The sequence below is a fragment of the Salvelinus alpinus genome, chromosome 8 (genome assembly GCF_045679555.1).
Source record: "Salvelinus alpinus chromosome 8, SLU_Salpinus.1, whole genome shotgun sequence".
In the NCBI taxonomy this organism is placed as follows: Eukaryota; Metazoa; Chordata; class Actinopteri; order Salmoniformes; family Salmonidae; genus Salvelinus; species Salvelinus alpinus.
The window spans coordinates 58,243,102-58,262,125 of record NC_092093.1 but is presented as its reverse complement, the minus strand read 5'-3'; the positions used below and the strand labels follow the sequence as shown (position 1 = coordinate 58,262,125).

General features: G+C 44.0%; 1 protein-coding gene across 3 annotated transcripts; it reads left to right on the top strand.

The window, feature by feature from the left end:
* The first annotated feature begins 1,048 nt into the window (after nucleotides 1–1,048).
* Nucleotides 1,049–18,259, top strand: LOC139583348 (serine/threonine-protein phosphatase 4 regulatory subunit 1-like). Of its 3 annotated transcripts, XM_071414316.1 has the most exons (20): nucleotides 1,085–1,183; nucleotides 1,325–1,369; nucleotides 2,390–2,461; nucleotides 2,565–2,649; nucleotides 2,755–2,861; nucleotides 4,321–4,463; nucleotides 4,678–4,824; nucleotides 5,278–5,385; nucleotides 5,697–5,762; nucleotides 6,120–6,278; nucleotides 6,818–6,942; nucleotides 7,067–7,848; nucleotides 10,013–10,173; nucleotides 10,265–10,546; nucleotides 11,404–11,565; nucleotides 11,855–11,955; nucleotides 12,180–12,300; nucleotides 13,384–13,512; nucleotides 16,698–16,839; nucleotides 17,143–18,259. In XM_071414316.1, the coding sequence occupies exons 4-20, from the start codon at nucleotides 2,591–2,593 to the stop codon at nucleotides 17,304–17,306; spliced, it is 2,958 nt and encodes a 985-aa protein (XP_071270417.1). In that variant the 5' UTR covers nucleotides 1,085–1,183; nucleotides 1,325–1,369; nucleotides 2,390–2,461; nucleotides 2,565–2,590; the 3' UTR covers nucleotides 17,307–18,259. The 3 variants fall into 3 exon arrangements, with proteins under 3 accessions (XP_071270416.1, XP_071270415.1, XP_071270417.1); XM_071414315.1 differs by lacking the exon at nucleotides 2,390–2,461 and having other exon boundaries at nucleotides 1,049–1,183; XM_071414314.1 differs by lacking the exon at nucleotides 2,390–2,461 and having other exon boundaries at nucleotides 1,049–1,183; nucleotides 2,514–2,649.
* The last annotated feature ends 765 nt before the right edge of the window (nucleotides 18,260–19,024 follow it).

Sequence of the window (19,024 nt, the reverse complement as noted above, 5' to 3'; positions counted from 1 at the left end):
ACATTCTCAAAAACATTTGCCCCAATAGAAACGTGTTCCTTTTCAGAGGGTGCCTACAGAGCCAAAATATACAGTTTTCCCAGTTTTATTTAACTTTTTAAAAACCCTAAGCAAATAAATTAACAGCGCTGACTAGTCTCAAATGCATGAATGGCACTGTATATTATTAACTACATGTGTAGGAAAAACATTATATTGTGTTTTAGGTACGCTTATCCACGACTATAACCATATAATTACATATAGTGACTAAGACATCATTATGTTGGACCCTCATCCGTGAAGAGCAAACTTCTCCAGCATGCCAGTAGCCATCAAAGGTGAGCATTTGCCCACCGACTTCAGGTAGGACAACAGGCATTCAGACGAGCTTCCCTGACACGTTTTCTGACAGTTTGTGCAGAAATTCTTCCGTCGTGCAAACCCACAGTTTCATCAGCTGTCAGGGTGGCTGGTCTCAGATGATTCCTCAGGTCAAGAAGCCTGATGTGGAGGTCCTGGGCTGGCGTGGTTACACGTGGTCTGCGTTTGTGATGCCAGTTGGAAGTACTGCCAAATTCTCAAAACAACGTTGGAGGGGGCTTATGGTAGAGCATTTGACATTAGATTGTTTGGCAACAGCTCTGGTAGACATTCCTGCAGTCAGCATGCCAATTGGGTGCTCCAGCAAAACTTGAGACATCTGTGGCAATGTGTTGTGTGACAAAACTACACATTTCAGAGTGGACTTTAACTGTCCCCAGCACAAGGTGCACCCGTGTATTTATTATACTGTTTAATCAGCTTCTTGATATGCCACACCAGTCAGGTCTATGGATTATCTTGACAAAGGAGAAATTCTCACAGAGATGTAAGCAAATTTGTGCTCAAAATTTGAGAGAAATAATATTTTTGTGCTTATGGAAAATGTCTGTGATCTTTTATTTCAGCTCATGAAACATGGGACCAACACTTTACATGTTGCGTTTATATTTTTGTTCAGTATAATTAATATAAAAATCATTGGGCGTTGTACTTTACTATCAACCGTAACGCCTCTAGGTGGGGTGGTGATTTCTTCACCGATTTTATACTATCCGGACCGCTCGTTAATTTCTAACGGCAGTTCCTGTATTCTCCGTCTCCAGTTGTGTACCTCATCTGCACAGATCACTTTAAATGTAGGACCAGGACAAGATGGCGGGTACGTAGTCTATTTACACTAGCATCGGGAAAATGCACAATTCCGTCCCAAATTTTAACAGTTTCGAGTGAAACTGTACAGCAGAACAATTTAGTTATCGATTGAGTATCTTTTGATTGAGTTTTTGGTTGTTTTTAACAGATATATCTTTACTCCAAGAGGATTCCCAGGAGGAGTTGGACGGATGTAAGTTTGTCCCTGTGTTTTCAGTGTTGGAAATTGCTAGCTAGCCTTGCAATGGATGCGATGATTGCCTTGTCGGCTCTCTGGAGTGCACGGGTCTGTGTGGGCCTTGGGTAGACGAGTTGGACTGTCCCCTTTCTTTGCAACTTAACTTCTTCGATGTGTAGTGAGTTATATTCACATCCCACATTTTAAATGCTCTCAAAAGTAGTTTCGTAAAAGCTAACACTCACGCGCTTGCGCAAATTTGGCGATAAACTAGCCAGCTAGCTAGCAAGCGAATTGGCGAGCTAGCCTCTCATATAGCCAAGCAGCTAGCTAGCTATGCAGAGTAACCAGCGATTCGATTCACTGCATTACGATCGTCTCGCTTCCTTCGCTAGCTAGGTTATCAACATAATACATCAAGCTTGCATGCAGGATTGTTAACCTAGCTAGGTCAGCTAGCTAGCTACCACCCATAGCGGAGGGAGGTTACTGGTTTCTGTTACATCAGATATGCAACCCAGTCAGGGCCCTACGACTATAGCCTGAAACTTCCTGAAGTGGACTATTTGGCTTGCTAGTCTTTGCAGCCAAACTAAATTAGTATGATATAACAACTAGCCAGCTATCTATTTTTTTTATTACTATCCAGTATGCATATTAGACAATTTGGTGACTGATAAATTGTAGCGAAAGTGGGAAGTTAATGCACCTAGTCTGGCTATTGTGCAATAACTGGGATGTGCAGTTACCATACACTGTACAAGCTAGGTATTTATGTTGCAATATGATAGATTGCTTTGTGTCAGTAGTGCATTTTGCAACATACCCATACCATTGCGAGAACAGTCATGCAACAAGTCCACCTACAGATCACTACCATCATCCTATAGATCCACACCTGCTTGTATGCTATGTGTATTCACTGTATTTCAAGGACTTCATATGTTTCTTTCACCAAATCTGTCATTTTCACTTTTGAACTTTTTTTCCCCCCCTTGGACTGCATTCTCCTAACCACTGTTGATATGCTAATAGATTTAGCATTGGTGCCAAGCTTCTGCCACTACTGCATGTCACCTCATCACTGTCCCTCACCGGCCTGACTGGGTACGTGGTGGTGGGTGCCTCTCATGCACAATATTCCCAATGTCTCTAATAGTTGGTGTGGATGACTACAGCTCAGAGTCTGACGTCATTATTATACCTTCAGCCTTGGATTTTGTATCGCAAGATGAGATGCTGACTCCTCTTGGAAGATTGGATAAATACGTCGCTAGTGAAAATATTTTTAACAGGTAAATGTCCAACGCAATGTTATTTAAACTCACAATTTTGAAGACCTTTTTTAATTTTTATTATGGAGAATATTTATTCATATCAAATTTTGTTATGACTTCCAGACAAATGGTGGCACGAAGTTTGTTGGACACACTAAAAGCAGTGAGTGAGGATGAGAGGGACTGTATCGGCGTCTTGGAGAGAGTGGGTCGACTTGCTGATGACTCGGGTAAGACCCCATCGGTTTATAAGAGACGTTTGTTTCATATTTAACGACTGACTAGTGAAAACTGTCTGTCGTGTATATGAACTGGCTGTGTGTGTCTGCATGCTCTGGACATGCCCTTATTTCTGTCATGAAAGTAGTCTGTCTGTTCTCTTGGCTGGCCACTAGTGCAGAGGAGAGAGACCCATGAGTGTTTTGATGGAGCGGTGTAGTTAACTGCACCTAGATGCCATTTCACACAGGTGAAATGCAGTCTGTCTGAGTTTTACAGCTGGTCCCAGTTGCTCCCTTGGCCCTGTAAAGTGTAGGTAGGCTAAAGGTGTCAGCATGCTTCGGTTCAGCTGGCACCGAACGAGTGTGCTCGCATACTCCCTTTAAATACCTTAACTTGGGAAAAACAAGAAAATCGGCAATAGTGATGTTTGTCCATTTTGAGACGCCGTAGCCAGTATACACTTCCTCAAAATAGTCTGAATTAATTTAAGACAACTCAAGAAATCTGTAATTCATTTTGAAGTTCTTGCCGAAGAGCTCTTAGTCACACAATTTTACAGGGGCGTAGACTTCGGCTCCGAACTTTGACTTGCTTCCATTAAAAAAACGTGTACCCGAACAGCCCCCAAAAGATGTCCAAAATGAACAAAAACTTCACAAAATGTCATAAAATATACACAAACTGAACTGTTTCGGCTGGGAAGCGTGCGGATACCTTTAAGAGATGTAGAGGAAGGTGCACCACTGCTTATACATATCCAGCAGGGATTAGAAAATAGATTGGGATTTGGGCATTTATTAGTTGGGATAACTAATAATAAGTTATCCCAACTACATTTGCAATGTGCAATGTTCAGGTCTCTGTAGTTCTCTGAATGTAGTGGCCTAGCAGTGTCCTTGTAAGTGCAGGGCATGTCTTTCAGCGTAATGCAGGAGCCCTGCATAATGGTGCAGGCATACATTAGAGCAGCAACCAGTTCCCTTAACCCTGGAGTAAACTGACCAGAGAGGATCTTAGTCAGTCAGTGGGCATGTATTTTAAACAACTACATCAAAATAAAAAAAACTGTTTTCCCTTAGCATTACATAGGCTGGGTGTGCTTCGGGGACATTCTGGCCCCGCCTGGTAAAGCGGAGAGTTAAAATGCACAGTCCATCAGCATCCTTCTCACAGCTATTTATTAGTGCGTCTTTAAAATATAGGTTTAACTAAATTCACACCTGAAGTTAAGACAATCTAACTGTGTTTCTGCAGATAATTTCTCTGGACAAATGATATCCTCCTCTGGTCCCAGGGCATCCAGCCAGGTGTCAGTCATTGTTGAACACTTGTGCTGCTGACGATGATGAAACCAGACCCCTTTTGACATGGAAGACATTTGATCTTCAGGCTTTATTGACCCCCTTTTCTACTGTCCTTAAAATACCTCTTAAGTGTTTTTAAAATGTCTTACCTTTCTCTTTTCAGAGCCCTCTGTAAGAGCAGAACTAATGGAGCAAGTTCCTCACATCGCCATTTTCTGTCAGGAGAACAGACCTTCCATTCCGTTTGCCTTCTCTAAGTACTTGCTACCGATCGTGGTGAGATACCTGGCTGACCAGAACAACCAGGTAAGGGAGGCGTGTGATAAGAATACATTACATTCTCCTCTTTTTGTATTGTTCAACATACTTTGTTCTGTTTTTTGAATTGCCTCTCACTCGCTCTCTCTAGCCATTGGCACATGTTAAATAAACATCTATTCAGCGACAATAAATTAAGCTCATAGATGTTATGCTAACTGTTATTAATAGCTTCTGTATAACGATTGTGATATCTCGCCAGGTCAGAAAGACCAGCCAGGCGGCCCTGCTGGTGCTGCTGGAGCAGGAGCTGATTGAGAGGGGGGACATTGAGACCCTGGTGTGCCCCGTTCTGGTGGACCTGACCGCCCCCGACAGCAACGACGACGTCAAGACGGAAGCCATGGCCGTGAGTCATGTGACCAAAGAGATGCCTGAAATGGCACACTATTCCCTATATAGTGCACTACTAAGTAGCTTTGTTGGTCAAAAGTGGTGTAATACATATGGGAATAGAAGGTGCAGTAGTGTGGAGACGGTGGTCAGGGAACATGACCCACACAACATTATGACATTATCAGACAGCTACTGTGCCACGTTTTAGATATGGTCATATCAAATGCAAAAAGTAGAATAAGGTTGACCCCTTTGTTTTATTTACCATAGCTGTGATTTCCAGAAGCAGGCTGCAGCCAGCATTCAAATGAATGTTTGCCCTTCTGCGGATAGTGCAAGCCAAGGGTATTTCAAAGTTGTCTGTAGAACGCAGGTAGTGTTGTGACATTTTAGTTCAAACCACCATGCTGTGTGAGAAGGATCCTGACGGACGGTGTATTTTGACGTTCTGTTTTTGTGTCTGTAGATCATCTGTAAGATGGCTCCCATGGTGGGCAAGGACATCACCGAGCGCCTCTTCCTTCCCCGCTTCTGTGAGATGTGCTGCGACTGCAGGATGTTCCACGTGCGCAAGGTCAGTAGGGACTATACTAGGGTTGTGTTCATAAGGCACCAAACAAACGAAAACGGACTGAAATAGGAGGGACTAGCTGGACTTGGCATATTTTTTTTTCTTCTTCCCGTTAACATTTTTAAACGTCTTCTGTTGTGCCTTAATGGAAACGACCCTGCATTAGATCACACCCAGGCAGTGTCTATACACTCAAGCAGACTTTCTCACATGTAGTATTTGTCTTTTCAGCTTTTTTGTTTAACATATTGTTAAATCTGCTTGGGGTTGGAGTCATTGTTTTAGATGAGGTCATTTTTGTGTGTTTGTGGCAGGTTTGCGCTGCAAACTTTGGCGACATTTGCAGTGTTGTTGGAGGAGAGGCGACAGAGGAACTCCTGGTACGTGTTAACTTTTGGTTTCATTCTTTCTCAGCCAACTGACTTTAACTTTGTTTGCTTCCAGTGACACACCAGGGTTTACTTAAATGAGTCATCTAAAAGCCAGAAGTTTCTGTTGCACATGCCGTTCCCAACTGCCGCTTTTCCACCTCTTTTTCTGAATTCTCAGTATATTGTTCTCTGTGTTGTGATATTGAGATTGTACCGGGTGAAACATTGATGCGCTCACGCTCTCTGACTCCACTCAGTAGCTCGGCCTTGTGTGACGATGAAAGGGCATTCTAAGCTCTGACTAACTGAAACACTGTTTTACTTTTCATCTGGCTCTCTTTCCCACCTCTCTCCTTTCCTGTCCAGCTGCCCCGCTTTTTCCAGCTCTGCTCGGACAACGTGTGGGGGGTGAGGAAGGCCTGTGCTGAGTGCTTCATGACTGTTTCCTCGTCCACCTCGCAGGAAGTGCGCAGGACCAAGCTATCGTCGCTCTTCATCAGCCTCATCAGCGACCCCTCCCGATGGGTGAGCACCGAGCAGAAATGTGTCAACCCACATCCTGAATGGGAACTAAATACTTTAGCATAGGCATTAAACATTGACCTCCTGAGGCCAGAGTTCTACTCTTAATCCTCTAGGTATTTTGCTGTTAAGGGAACTAACTTGTCCACTGTATCTCAGTTGGTAGAGTATGGCACTTGCAACGCCAAGGTTGTGGGTTCGATTCCCATGGCGGACCAGTAAGAACAAAAATGAAAATGTATGCACTCACTACTATAAGTCGCTCTGGATAAGAGCGTCTGCAAAATGTAAAATTAAACTAACTTTTTAGAGTAAATACATATTTTATTTTTTACTGCAGGGCCTGTGGGTAGTAGTTAGCCCACTTCGGGGAACATTCACATGACATATTTTACCAGGATGTCTGACAGGCCAACTTCCTTATTTGAATGCACAACTTGGCTACTTCTCTTTACAAGAGTGTCTGCTAAATGACTGTAGAGTCATTGACATGTAATACTCTTTTGTTTCTTGACCTCTGTCTCTCTTTCTTTGTGTGTCAGGTGCGTCAGGCTGCCTTCCAGTCGCTGGGCCAGTTCATCTCCACGTTCGCCAGCCCCAACAGTGTGGGCCAGTACTTCAGAGAGGGGGAGGAGGGCGAGTGCAACTGTGTCCACTCACAGAACAGGTGCAGCCATTTTGGGCATCTAAAAGGGAATTTAGATTTGAATGGTCTTCTCTCAGTGAAGGAAATCCACCAAGCTTGTATTGTACTGCTTGTTTGTAACATGCTTCCTCTCTCTCTCCCCCAGTATTGAAGAGAAACCACTGAACCTGGACACTACAGACCCTTCCTGCAGCGCTAACACTGACTATCAGAGGCGGGGGGATGACTCTCCTGTATGCACAAATGGCAACCACGTAGAGGGTTGTCTACAACAGGACTGCATTTCCAACAATGTCCAGGGGGACCACAGCGAGGGGGAGGATGGGGGATTTTGCCGGACAGAGGAGGAGATAGGAGGAATGGACGTGGCAGAGCAGGGGGGTGGGGAGCAGACGGCAGAGGCTTTGGCGGATGCCCTGGACGGTCACGAGTGCCTCTGTGGGAAGGAGGCTTCCTCGCTCGCCCCGGAACACTCGGAGGAGGAGGGAGACTCTTCCAGTACAACAGGGGCTCAGAAAGAGGAGGAAGCACCTTCAGTGGCTACTGAGAGCACTAAGAACGAGCCGCAGCGACACGAGAAACGCACAACCTCCAACGAGAAGGACGACTCACCAGCAGACATATTGGCGCCCTCGTCCTTCTCCCTCCCTGAGCCAGCAGAGGAGGAGTCCCCCTACGTCAGTCCTCAGGACAATATCCCCGAGCAGGAGCTCTACAACTCCTTCCACTTCTGGAGGTTGCCCATCACTGAGATGGGCCTGGACATGGAGCTGCTCCAGCAGGGGGAGAGTGTCCAGGAGGAGCCCCCCAGCTATGTCTCCTCCAGTAAGGGCAAGGCTAAAGCCTCGGCCCCAGTCCTGGATAGGAAACAGCTGGAAGAGCTGATCGAAAACCTGGAGCCTCATATTGATGACCCCGACGTGAAAGGTGAGCTGTGCTCTGTGTGTAAAGCTGTAGCTTGACCTCACTGTCAGAGGTCTACACTCTACTGCTGAGATCACGAGAAGCTGCTTACTTCAATACCATATGTAGACATGTAACTTAATCAGAGGTGGTTATTTTGGTAACTGTTGCAATTCATGGTTGTGCGTCTATTCATATAGGGACAGTGGCTCAGTGTGTAGGCTGAATGTAATTATATTGTAAGAGAAGTTGTCATGGAGGGTGAATTCCCTCGGGTTATAAATAGACTAATCCTTAACCAGAGCAAGCAGTGAAATTCAATACGTTGTTGTTGACAATTAACATTCCTCTGCTGTGATTGGACAGAAGAAGCTCTTTCACAGGTAGTGCTCAGAGCCTAACCCTATAGGCCAATGGTGTGAGAGGCTGGCCTTTGAGTCCAGTCCACTGTGTTTTTGGTGGAATTGAAACCCTTAATGTCGCATGTGAGGCTAGCAGCCTGCTGGCACCTGGCCATTTCACACAATACAAACTGGAAGTCATTTTTGGGCCGACTTGGGAGGGGGAAAATAGAAAACCGGGAGAGGTGTGTGTGTGTGTGGCCTGTAATGTTACAAATGGCACAAGGAAAGGAAGAGGCATTGTCAGAGGATCCCAGAAAGCACTAGAAAGAAAATTCAAACTAAGCCATTTTTCCTTCAATCTTCGTTTTATGTGCGAGCCTCCTCGTCTGCCTATAGATGCAATCCCATGTGCAGCATGTAATAAACTCCGGTAGTGTAGGCCAGGGATGGGCAACTCCAGTCCTCAGGGGCCAGAGTGCTGTAACACTGCCCTGCCATCCCTAGCAAACACAGCTGATTTAAACTAATTGCATTCCAAACTGAGTAGTTGATTATTGGAGTCAGGTGTGTTTTCTGTGACACTAATCAGACCCCTGAGGACTGGAGTTACCCTGGGTTAGACCTATACTACGGAACACTGTGTTCCAGTACTGTTTGTTTCTAAAATGGGTCACATGAATTTAATGATCTGTCACTGAGTACGGTTACATGGACACAATAATGCGATTTATTGTAGGTAGTCAGATTAATATAATAGTTTGATTTAAAATGTTTACAGGCTTTGTAAGAAGAACAATCTGAAATCAGGCTACCTGATGTCACTCTGATAAATGCAGAAAATCACCAGTCTAAATAAACATTCCACCACAGCGACCATGTTATTTTTGGGTTGGGACATATAAAGATTGAATGTGAACTACTTCTTAGACTCATATGTTCTGATCGCACTTCACTGGCGCCGAAGAGGAAGGCTGGTGTCGGCGCAGTTGAAATACACAGCTGGAACGGCAATTTGTTTTTTGGTTTGATCTTTTTTGTATTTGTTCTTTATTAAAAAAAATCTATATATATTTTTTAAGGTGTTTAGATGTCCTAATAATTAGACCTTACGCCGATATTTTTATTTTTTAAATGAGCAGAGTAAGGTGTGTACATGACTACTGCCATAGTCAGTTTAGTATGGAATTATTACTGTGCATGTAAATGTTATCACCGGTGTCATCATGCCAGACCTGCGTTGGTTTGACAAACCGCTCATTGTTGCAGATGGAAATGGAATCCATAGAGCTGACGGACAATCATCAGTTCTGTCAGAATGTTCCGTAACGCTGTCCTCCTGAACAGGCCCCAGATGCACTGAAGCACAATGACTGACTCTGCTTAGCCGTGACAGATTTACAATCTGCTCTTCCTCGTCTGTTAAGATTAACCCTGTGTCGGTGCTTAGGGCCAGTGCAGTGGCTCCTCCATGGTTTTGAGTGTGATCTGTTGTTGTGAAGAGGGGCCGGCTGTAAGCCCAGACAAGGGCTCCCTGTTGTGCATATGGCACAAAGAACGCTTGTTTGAAAATGACACGCGCGTGCACACACACACAGGCCTCGATGGGCTGTTTTATACACTCAAGGTAATGGTGTCGCAACAAGGAAGAATAGGTCTCCTAGACGCTTCATGTATATGATAGAGCACAGGCTAGGTATTAGCAATATGGTAGTTGCTCAAGTTGTATTGTGTTTGGCAATAATACAGCTTACCCCTTGGGCATTGTTTCTGAACAAGAGAACATGGTGATAGAGCAATGTGGAACTCGCCTGCTCATCCATGTCCCCCCCACCCCTTTCCTGCAGCACAAGTGGATGTCCTGACAGCTGCTCTGAGAGCCACAACCATGGACTCTCACCTAGAGGATGCCTTCCTGGAGCCCCGGGACAGCCAGGGGGGACACCACTACGACAACCCCTTTGGAGTGCACCAGATGCCCCTTATAGGACACCATTCAGACATGGAGGTGAGGGGGTGGAATGGCGTCACGCCTATTGAGAGAAATTAACTGTAGGGTTGTCATGTTTGACCTGTGATTAATCCTGGTGTCTGTGTAGAGGCGAAACTCCACCCTGCAGATGAACTATGGCGACGACTCTGAGCTGAGCGATAGCAGCTTCAGTCCAGAGGACGAGAAGAAATCCAAGCATCAGGACGTGATCCCTCAGGCCCTGCTGGACCAGTACCTGTCCATGACGGACCCTTCCAGAGCTCAAACGGTGGACATGGAGATCACCAAGCACTGTGCCTACAGCCTGCCTGGTGTGGCCATGACCCTGGGCAGACAGAACTGGCACTGCCTCAGGGACACCTATGAGACCCTGGCCTCTGACATGCAGGTGTGTCTACGCTCCACTTCTGTCTAGGCTACATCTCACTTACACCTTCTGTCAATTTTACTGTAAATGTTTTTGAGGAAAAGTACAGGTTTTCTCTTCAGAAGTTGTTTTTGCCCCCCCCCCCCCCCCCCCCGTTCGTTCCATTTCAACCTCTAAACACTCCCCACCATGGAACACATTCACTGGAACACAACTTTGTGGAACGTGTAGGTAGATCTAGATTGTGTATAACTGGCATGCCTCGCTCACTTGTAGCGTAAGCTTTAATCGTGACGTTTGCATCTGCACGTTCCACAACGTCGCGACCTCCTGAATGTGCCCCCATGGTAAGTATGTAGCCTAGCAGTGTGGCTCTCTCACTGTGGTCTATTTCCTCCTCCCCTGCCAGCTGGTTGTTGTCAGGGAGGGTGCTTTGACAGACTGGACCTAGACTGGAGCATGGAGCAGGTTTGCTTTTCTTTCTGGTCCTCCTCAAGCACCTTTTTTATTAATTTTGTGATTCTCCAAAGCCCAATGTGAGGTTCCTTGGCTTTCCAAAAGCAGTCCTCCAAAAACAAACTTGTGTCCTCTCACCATTCAGTTGTCAACCCCAAAGTTTGCCTGCCTGCAAGGAATGACATTTTTCCCCAGGCACGACAGCTGAAGGGCTTGACACTATTGGCTCTGGTCAGACTCTCAATTTCCCCCCCCCCCCCCAATCAGTGAGCTGGAAGCCTGAGGACTGGAGTTGGCCCGCCCCCCCCATGTGATTCCTCTATGTCTCCCCCTGGCAGCTCCCTTTGTCCCACTTTTATACACGCCTTCTAACGTCACTGGGTCTTCCTGGGCTCTAATGTCTCTCTCTCTCCCTTCTCCAGTGGAAGGTGCGTCGGACGTTGGCCTTCTCCATCCACGAGCTGGCCCTGATCCTGGGGGACCAGCTGACGGCAGCGGACCTGGTGCCCATCTTCAACGGCTTCCTCAAGGACCTGGATGAGGTACGGGTAGGGGTCCTCAAACACCTCTACCACTTCCTTAAGGTCAGTCGGCACCTCTTTCTTTAGCACTCACATCAATATAAGAAAATACTTGATCAATATTTAAAAGAATACTAATAGAAATGATCATCAGAATGGATGGGTTACCTTTTTATTGTGTTGTCATGATGAGTTGACTGCAGCTCATAATGGTACATATTTCCCATAGTGATGATAGGATCCAGGCACACCTGCTATGTCTTCTGTGCTGCAGTGGTGTTTCTCTGTGCTGCAGTGGCGTTTCTGTGTGGTCGCAGGGGATCAACTTCTTTCTCGCTCCCTCTCTCTCTAGCTTCTGCACCAGGACACCCGGCGTAAATACCTGTACCAGCTCCAGGAGTTCCTGGTCACAGACAACAGCCGCAACTGGCGCTTCCGATCAGAGCTGGCAGAGTAGGTTCTACCCTGTTATCACACTTCATGTAATCCATTTATTTCCCCTGTGACTTTAGTTGTCACACACACCATTAGTAGCCAGAGAAGTAGCCAGACGTAGTGACATTCCTGTACTGTATGGGTGAGGGAGTTAAACATAGAAGTAGCTTTTCCAAGATGGCTGTTTTGGTGACATTATGTTCTATGGGTCAGGGTAATCTGTATCTCCTCTGTGTTCTCAGACAGCTGGTGTTGTTACTGGAGCTGTACAGTGGTCAGGATGTTTATGACTACCTTCGACCCCTGGCCTTCAGCCTGTGTCTGGACAGAGTGTCCTCTGTACGCTGGACCTCCTACAAACTGGTACGTCACAGCCAGCGACACGGTCACAGCCAGCGACACACACGGTCACAGCCAGCGACACCACCCCCCCCCCCCCCCCAGAACTGTTCTGATTTAAAGAAGCAATAAAACTGGCCTTCTTTTTAGACTAGTTGAGTATCTGGAGCATCAGCATTTGTGGGTTTGATTACAGGCTCAAAATGGCCAGAAACAAAGCACTTTTTTCTTTAACTCATCAGTCTATTCTTGTTCTGAGAAATGGCTATTCGATGTGAGAAATTCTTCAGTTTCTTGGCAATTTCTCGCATGGAATAGCCATTTCTCAGAACAAGAATAGACTGACGAGTTTCAGAAGAAAGTGCTTCGTTTTCAGCTGTGCTAACATAATTGCAAAAGGGTTTTCTAATGATCAATTAGCCTTTTTTAAATGATAAACTTGGATTAGCTAACACAACGTGCCATTGGAACACAGGAGTGATGGTTGCTGATAATGGGCCTCTGTACGCCTATGTAGGAATTCTATAAAAAAATCTGCCGTTTCCAGCTACAATAGTAATTTACAACATTAACAATGTCTACACTGTATTTCTGATCAATTTGATGTTTTTTTTTTTTTAAGGACAACGTGTGCTTTTCTTTAAACAATGACATTTCTAAGTGAACCCAAACTTTTGAACGGTAGTGTATACATCTACTGGTAGTATTTTGTAATGTTACACCACCACATCCTTGGTAAATATTTCTCCCTCCCTACCATTTCCACAGATCTAGAACATTTCTCATGTTTTGCGCAACATACACAGCAGGGCGACGTACTGCTTACAGACATCAGCAACAACGCTATTCAAGTCTGCTAAAGATGGCTGCTATTGTCTCTTCCCAATATTAGCATTTCACTGAGGCATGCCCTGATTGGGAAGAGATCATAGTAGTAGTTTAGCGATCACTCTGAAACAACGACTATTCCGTTCAAGACGTCACCCATCTGTATGATGTCATATTACTGAGCCCATCTTTTAAGTTCTCTGGGCTTCATTTACCCATAATTTGATGAGAATTTTGACACACAAAAAGGAATCCATAATATTTATTGTATATTGTTAGGTGAGTGAGATCATCAGGAAGGTGGCGTCGTGCCAGGCGCTGCTGGCAGACTTCCTCAGTGAGCTGGTAGAGAAGTTCTGCCACTCCCCCAAGTGGTCGGGACGACAGGCCTTCACTTTCATCTGTCAGGTGAGGACATCTTTGTCATGTTCATCGTTAGGCTTTGGCGGTATACTGGGTTATTTGGAACTAGCCACGGGATGGTTTTTCAACTCCATCAATACTGTTAACCATTTTTCTGCTTGTTTATAAGTTATTTGTAGCTACCTTTAAGTAAATACCTGCAGTCAACTTGTGTAATACGTTAGGAAATAAAGCACATTGCGCTATTCATTTCACCTGTCACATTATTTTTTCATTATGAAGCTTACTGGTAGTCCCCAGTCACATGGTGTTTGCTGACAAGCACACAACGATGAGTCTGCCAGCATAGCCTTGTGAGTCACTCACTGTTGTGCAGGACGCACCAGGTGATCTAGTTACAGTTTGGAATTCATAACTAAATGTTTGCCAGCTAGATCTCTTGCAACTATTCAGTGAACTGTCTAAAATGTGCTAAATGCTCTGCGGTTGTGTATTTGGTTTGCTAATTTAGCTTCTTGCGGTAACAGCAGAGTCCCCTCCTGGATCAATAGCCTAGCGGTCTCATATTTGTTTTGTATGTGCAGCAAAGTGTGAGTAGCATTTTTGTGTTACTTGTATAACTTTGCGCTGGGATGTCTGTCCTACAAATAGTTTGTCAGACTTTATAAAATGTTCCCAATTTGTTCGTTAGCATTTAGCTAGCATTTGCTATGGGATTTGACATGTGTTCTTTATTTAACCAGGGTAAAGCCCATTGAGACCATTTCTTTTTCTCTTTTTACTTGTTAGCATTACTATTACTAACATTTGGATTAAAGGGGTTTGACAATAGTGCCCCTTGTGTTCAGTGCAAGTATTACCAAATATCCCGGGATGGCACAAGGTCGGTATGACAACCGCCCAAGCCTATTCATCGTTATTCTTCTCTTGTCATCTCCTGACCTATACAACACAAATAAACATCCAATAGGCCTAACCAAATAAACAAGGTAAATACTGTCTTCTGTCTGAACTACTTTAGAGTGGTGTATGTTTACGATCCTAGAAAATGAGTTGGGCTGTATTTATTTGTCATAGGGTAAGGTAATGGCAGCCATGATTTTTTTGGGGGGGGTAATATTATTTTTATTGGAATTTCAGTTCTCCCACATTATGCGCCACAGTAACAAATATATAAAATAAGAATAACTAACAGACAGAAATTAAACACAATTTCAGTTTAAATAAAGGAATTAGGTCCAACACATGGAATGTACAGTGTAATCCTGAGACAAGTAATCTACCACCACTCTAAGTAAATCCTTGCAGCGTAATGGCTGATAAATCAGGTTCTAGGTAATTCAAATAAGGTTCCCACACTTAGTAGAACTGATCTCTTTTTAGAATGTAATGTACATGTCAGATATTCCAATGTAACCCATTCAAATAGTATCTTATGCCAATCCTTAATAGAAGGGACCTTGTCATTAATCCACTGTAAGAGGATGTTTTTCCTCACTGTGATGGTAAGGATGTTGTAAAGCCTCATCTTTGCCACTGAAGTAACATGCCTATTAGGGAGAACTAACGTCAAAGAAATTGGGTCCAATTCTAGGTCGACCCCACCCCCCCCATGAACATTAGTCCAGTACCTTTTTTGTAATTTGTTTATGGTCACGTTCCAATGTGTTAGGGTGTCTGTATCAGTTTTACATTTTAGACATGGTGGAGGATGAGGGGCTGTATGCAATCTGTGTCTTATTCTTAATTGGATTGCTCTAGTACGATTACAGCTAGATATTGTTTTTGCATATCTCCAAATGTCCTCCCACACATCCTCGTCAATAGTAATAGAAAATTATTTCTCCCACCCCCCTGTGTGTGTCAACAGTAAAAAAAAAAAAAATAAAAAAAAAAAAGGGCCTTATAGCATCATAAAATAAATGTAGATATTTTCCTTTGTGAGAAACACGTTTTTTCAATGACAAACACATCAGGGTTGCTTATCAAGGTGGTGCTCTTCAAAATGTCTTACTTGTAGAAAGCGGAACAAGTCCTGCTCAACCATCTCCTCAAATGACTAAATATTTTCAGCAAATAAAAAGTTTTGTCTGCCTATGCCCTTATTAAGCCAAATGTTAGACAGAAATCTGGGTACAAAAAATCTAGGTGGTTAAGAGCAGAGGTTAGTTTGGGCTTTCCTAAAAAACATTGAACTGACCTCCATGCTTTGAGTGTATTAACTGTAATGGGATTATTGCAGTAATCTTTTATAGATTTGAAGCTTCTGAAAAATACAATACTTTTTCAGAATCCCTCTAACAGAATCGAGGAGTCCTCATTATATAACATAAGTGGGCACACCACTGATAACCTAATATCCAAGTCTCCAATAGAATCTGGCAGCTGCAGTATTGCCATCCGAAGTCTTGCCTTGTGTTTACTCCATATGAAGGAACTTAACCAGCCATTTATGGCTCTGATTATCTTATTGGAACGTAAGACTGAGATCATTTGGATTGGGTAAAATAGTCTAGATAAAATGTTAATTTTCAAGAGGGATATTCTACCCATCCATGACATCAGAAGAGTTGCAGTGCTCCAGATTCTGTCTTATTGTGTCAAATAAGGGAACAAAATTGTCTTTGTACATTTTGCTAGAATTTAGGAGTTATGAACATACCCAGATACATTTCACCTGATGGAGACTATTTTTGAAAGGAAAGGGGGGGGGGGGGGAGGGTACAGAGGTAAGACTACAAAGTGGTATAGCCTCTGATCTAGTTAAGTTAATCTTGTAGCCTGAGAATACACTGAATAATTCAAGAATATTAACAAGAGGTGTAATTTGAAGTCTTGGGGCTAAATATGAATATCAAAACATTGTCAGCTGCCAAGGATTTTTAATTATGTTTTTTAATTGAAGAGCCTTTAGTTTCCCCACCCTCATATTACACAGTGGAGTAAGTGGCTATGGTAGCTATGAGGACACTGCTTTCAACGGGCCACTTGACATTGTCCTCACCGTTTTATTTGATAACATGAGTGGCACCATTCTCTGTCCCACAATGTCTATTGTGTTGGAGGACAATGAGATCATGATGACTGAGTGGTCAAGTGTGTTAACGCACAAACACAACAGAAAGCACAAGTGTGTGGGTCTTGTGCATGCATACACAGAATCACACACTCCCCCAATCCATCTCTGAAACACACCCCCTCTGACCATCCTCCCTCTCTCTTTCTGTCAGCTGGCGATTGAGGATGACTGTGTGTCGTTGGAGCAGTTCTCGGAGCACCTGCTGGCCCCTTTGTTACAGCTGGCCTCCGACCCCGTGGCCAACGTCAGGGTGCTGCTGGCCAAGACCATCCGCCAGAGCCTGCTGGAGAGAGGTACGTACACGCACACCTGCATGCTCCTCTGACCAATTCCATAGTTAGGCCTAGGAAACAACAAATTAAGCCATAATTGCTTATTTTATTATAAAAACGAATCGTATTTAACTGCACTCACAAAATGCATAGTATTATGCATTGTGAAATAGTCTGGATGGTGTATGTGTATATATAGTTATGTCATTATTAATCCCCAATAAGGAAACATGACAAAGTATGGCTGTTCTCCATATATCGTCAGCTTAACTGCAGTTGAACCCTGGTTACATCTGTCCTCTATTCTTCCTGTCGTCCCTGCAGAGTACTTCCTGCATTCTGCAAACTCCCACCAGGAGGCGCTAGAGCAGACACTGGTGGCCTTGCAGATGGACCTGGACAAGGACGTCAAATACTTTGCCAGCGTGCATCCTGGGAGCACTCGCCTCAGCGAGGATGCCATGAGCACCACCTCCTCCACCTATTGAGCCCAGAGCACCCCTCGCCCATCTAAACACACACAGGTTAGGGTGCAGAGGGCTTGAGGCAGCTTTTTTTACTGCCACTTGTAAACAGGCACAGGGGGAGGACCCATGCATCAATACAACTCCAATCAACACTACAGATTAATTTAGTGCTTTGATTTGTTTATATATTTTTTTGCCACAGAAGCCTTAAGTGTCTTCCTTAAACTGGAAAATACTTGAATGTCCGGAGTGGATTCAGTGACTAACAAAACAAATGGGGGGGGGAACGCATGGGGAACGGTGCTAATAGGGACCATTTTCCCCCATCGGTTCCTCCCCTTCCCGCTCTCTTTCTATCGCTCTCATCCTCCCGAGACTTAGCGGAAAAGCCAGTATCTCACAAGCTTTATGGAACCACATAGCAGGACGACTGTCTCTAACTCAAAACATTTAAACGGTGTAAAGTTTCTGTAATTGCTTTTTCTTATTGATACTGTATAAATGACTCCTATGCTGCATATATATATATATATATATATATATATAAAAAAAAAAAAAACTTAAAGCCGTCTACCATCAGCCGCCTTCTGTGGACGTAGCACGTCTTCTCCTCCTGGGCTCCTGCCTCCATTGTTTTAACTCTCTAGTGCAGCACATTGTTGTACCCATAGACAGAGGGTCTCCCCCTGGCAGGCAGGGGTTCCTGTTGTCAATGAGAAATAAATGTATTTTTATTAATATTATGGCTGTCCTTTGCGGTGTTTTTTAATTAAGTAAGCGGAGAGATATCCAATTGTAAAAGGTCAGCACACTTGAAACGTGGTATTTAACCTGAGAATAAAATACTGCGCCGCACCCCCACCGTTATACCCTATCTGTACATATCTCTAGCAACTTTTCCATTTTGATCAGCGATCATGTATTGTGATACCATGTTTTACCTGTCGCAACATTAAATAAAAAGCAGGCACACATTTGTATTTTGTTTGTGTAGGAGGGAGGGATGGAGGCTCTGGAACACATGTTGCTCAGGATATTCTTAACACCAAAGAGGAGTTTTATATACAACTGGTGCCATGCCCGGGCTGGGATTGAATCGGATTGCGGATCACAGGCATTGTGGCTTTTAAAGGCAATTTTACAGTAAATGTTCCATATGTCGGCTCAATCGGAAAATGCCTGAAACGTCTACGCCTATAACCCGCGATCAGAATGTATGTCGGCCCTTGTCAGACTGTTTTAACAGAAGTTTAAAAAAAAATGTAAGCATCAAAATCATTGAGCCATTTACATGAAGACTTTCCTTTACCTTGCTTATTGGATTTACACTGAGGGCATAAACTGTAACGACACTGGGATTCAAACCTTGTTACACCCTCCACCATGTTCCTTCTATTGCTGCTCACTGGTTGCCCCATTGGTCACTCTAAACTCCGCCCACTGGTCCTTAAGCTAGAAAATGATTAGTTAGACAGTGTGTTGAATCAAACCAGGGACCTGTTGCAGCACAATCCCACGTTCTTTACGCTCTCCACAACCATCCAACCTCAATCTATACATGACTGGAATACCCCAGTCGCTAAAGTCTGCCCATTGATCATTCTTCCAATAAATCAATCTTTTATTCTGAAGCTGAGGTTTACTACAAAGCAGGATCAATTAGTTAGCCGGCTAACTTCAATTATTGTATTTGCAGCTGTTTTTGAAGCTAGTTTACAAACCAAATTGTGAAAGATGCA

Bases quoted from the DNA above. Each gene is read 5' to 3' on its own strand.
- LOC139583348 (XM_071414314.1), top strand. The intron at 5,763-6,119 runs GTACGTGTTAAC...TTTCCTGTCCAG, and splicing joins AGGCGACAGAGGAACTCCTG to CTGCCCCGCTTTTTCCAGCT. The intron at 11,566-11,854 runs GTCAGTCGGCAC...CTCTCTCTCTAG, and splicing joins ACCTCTACCACTTCCTTAAG to CTTCTGCACCAGGACACCCG.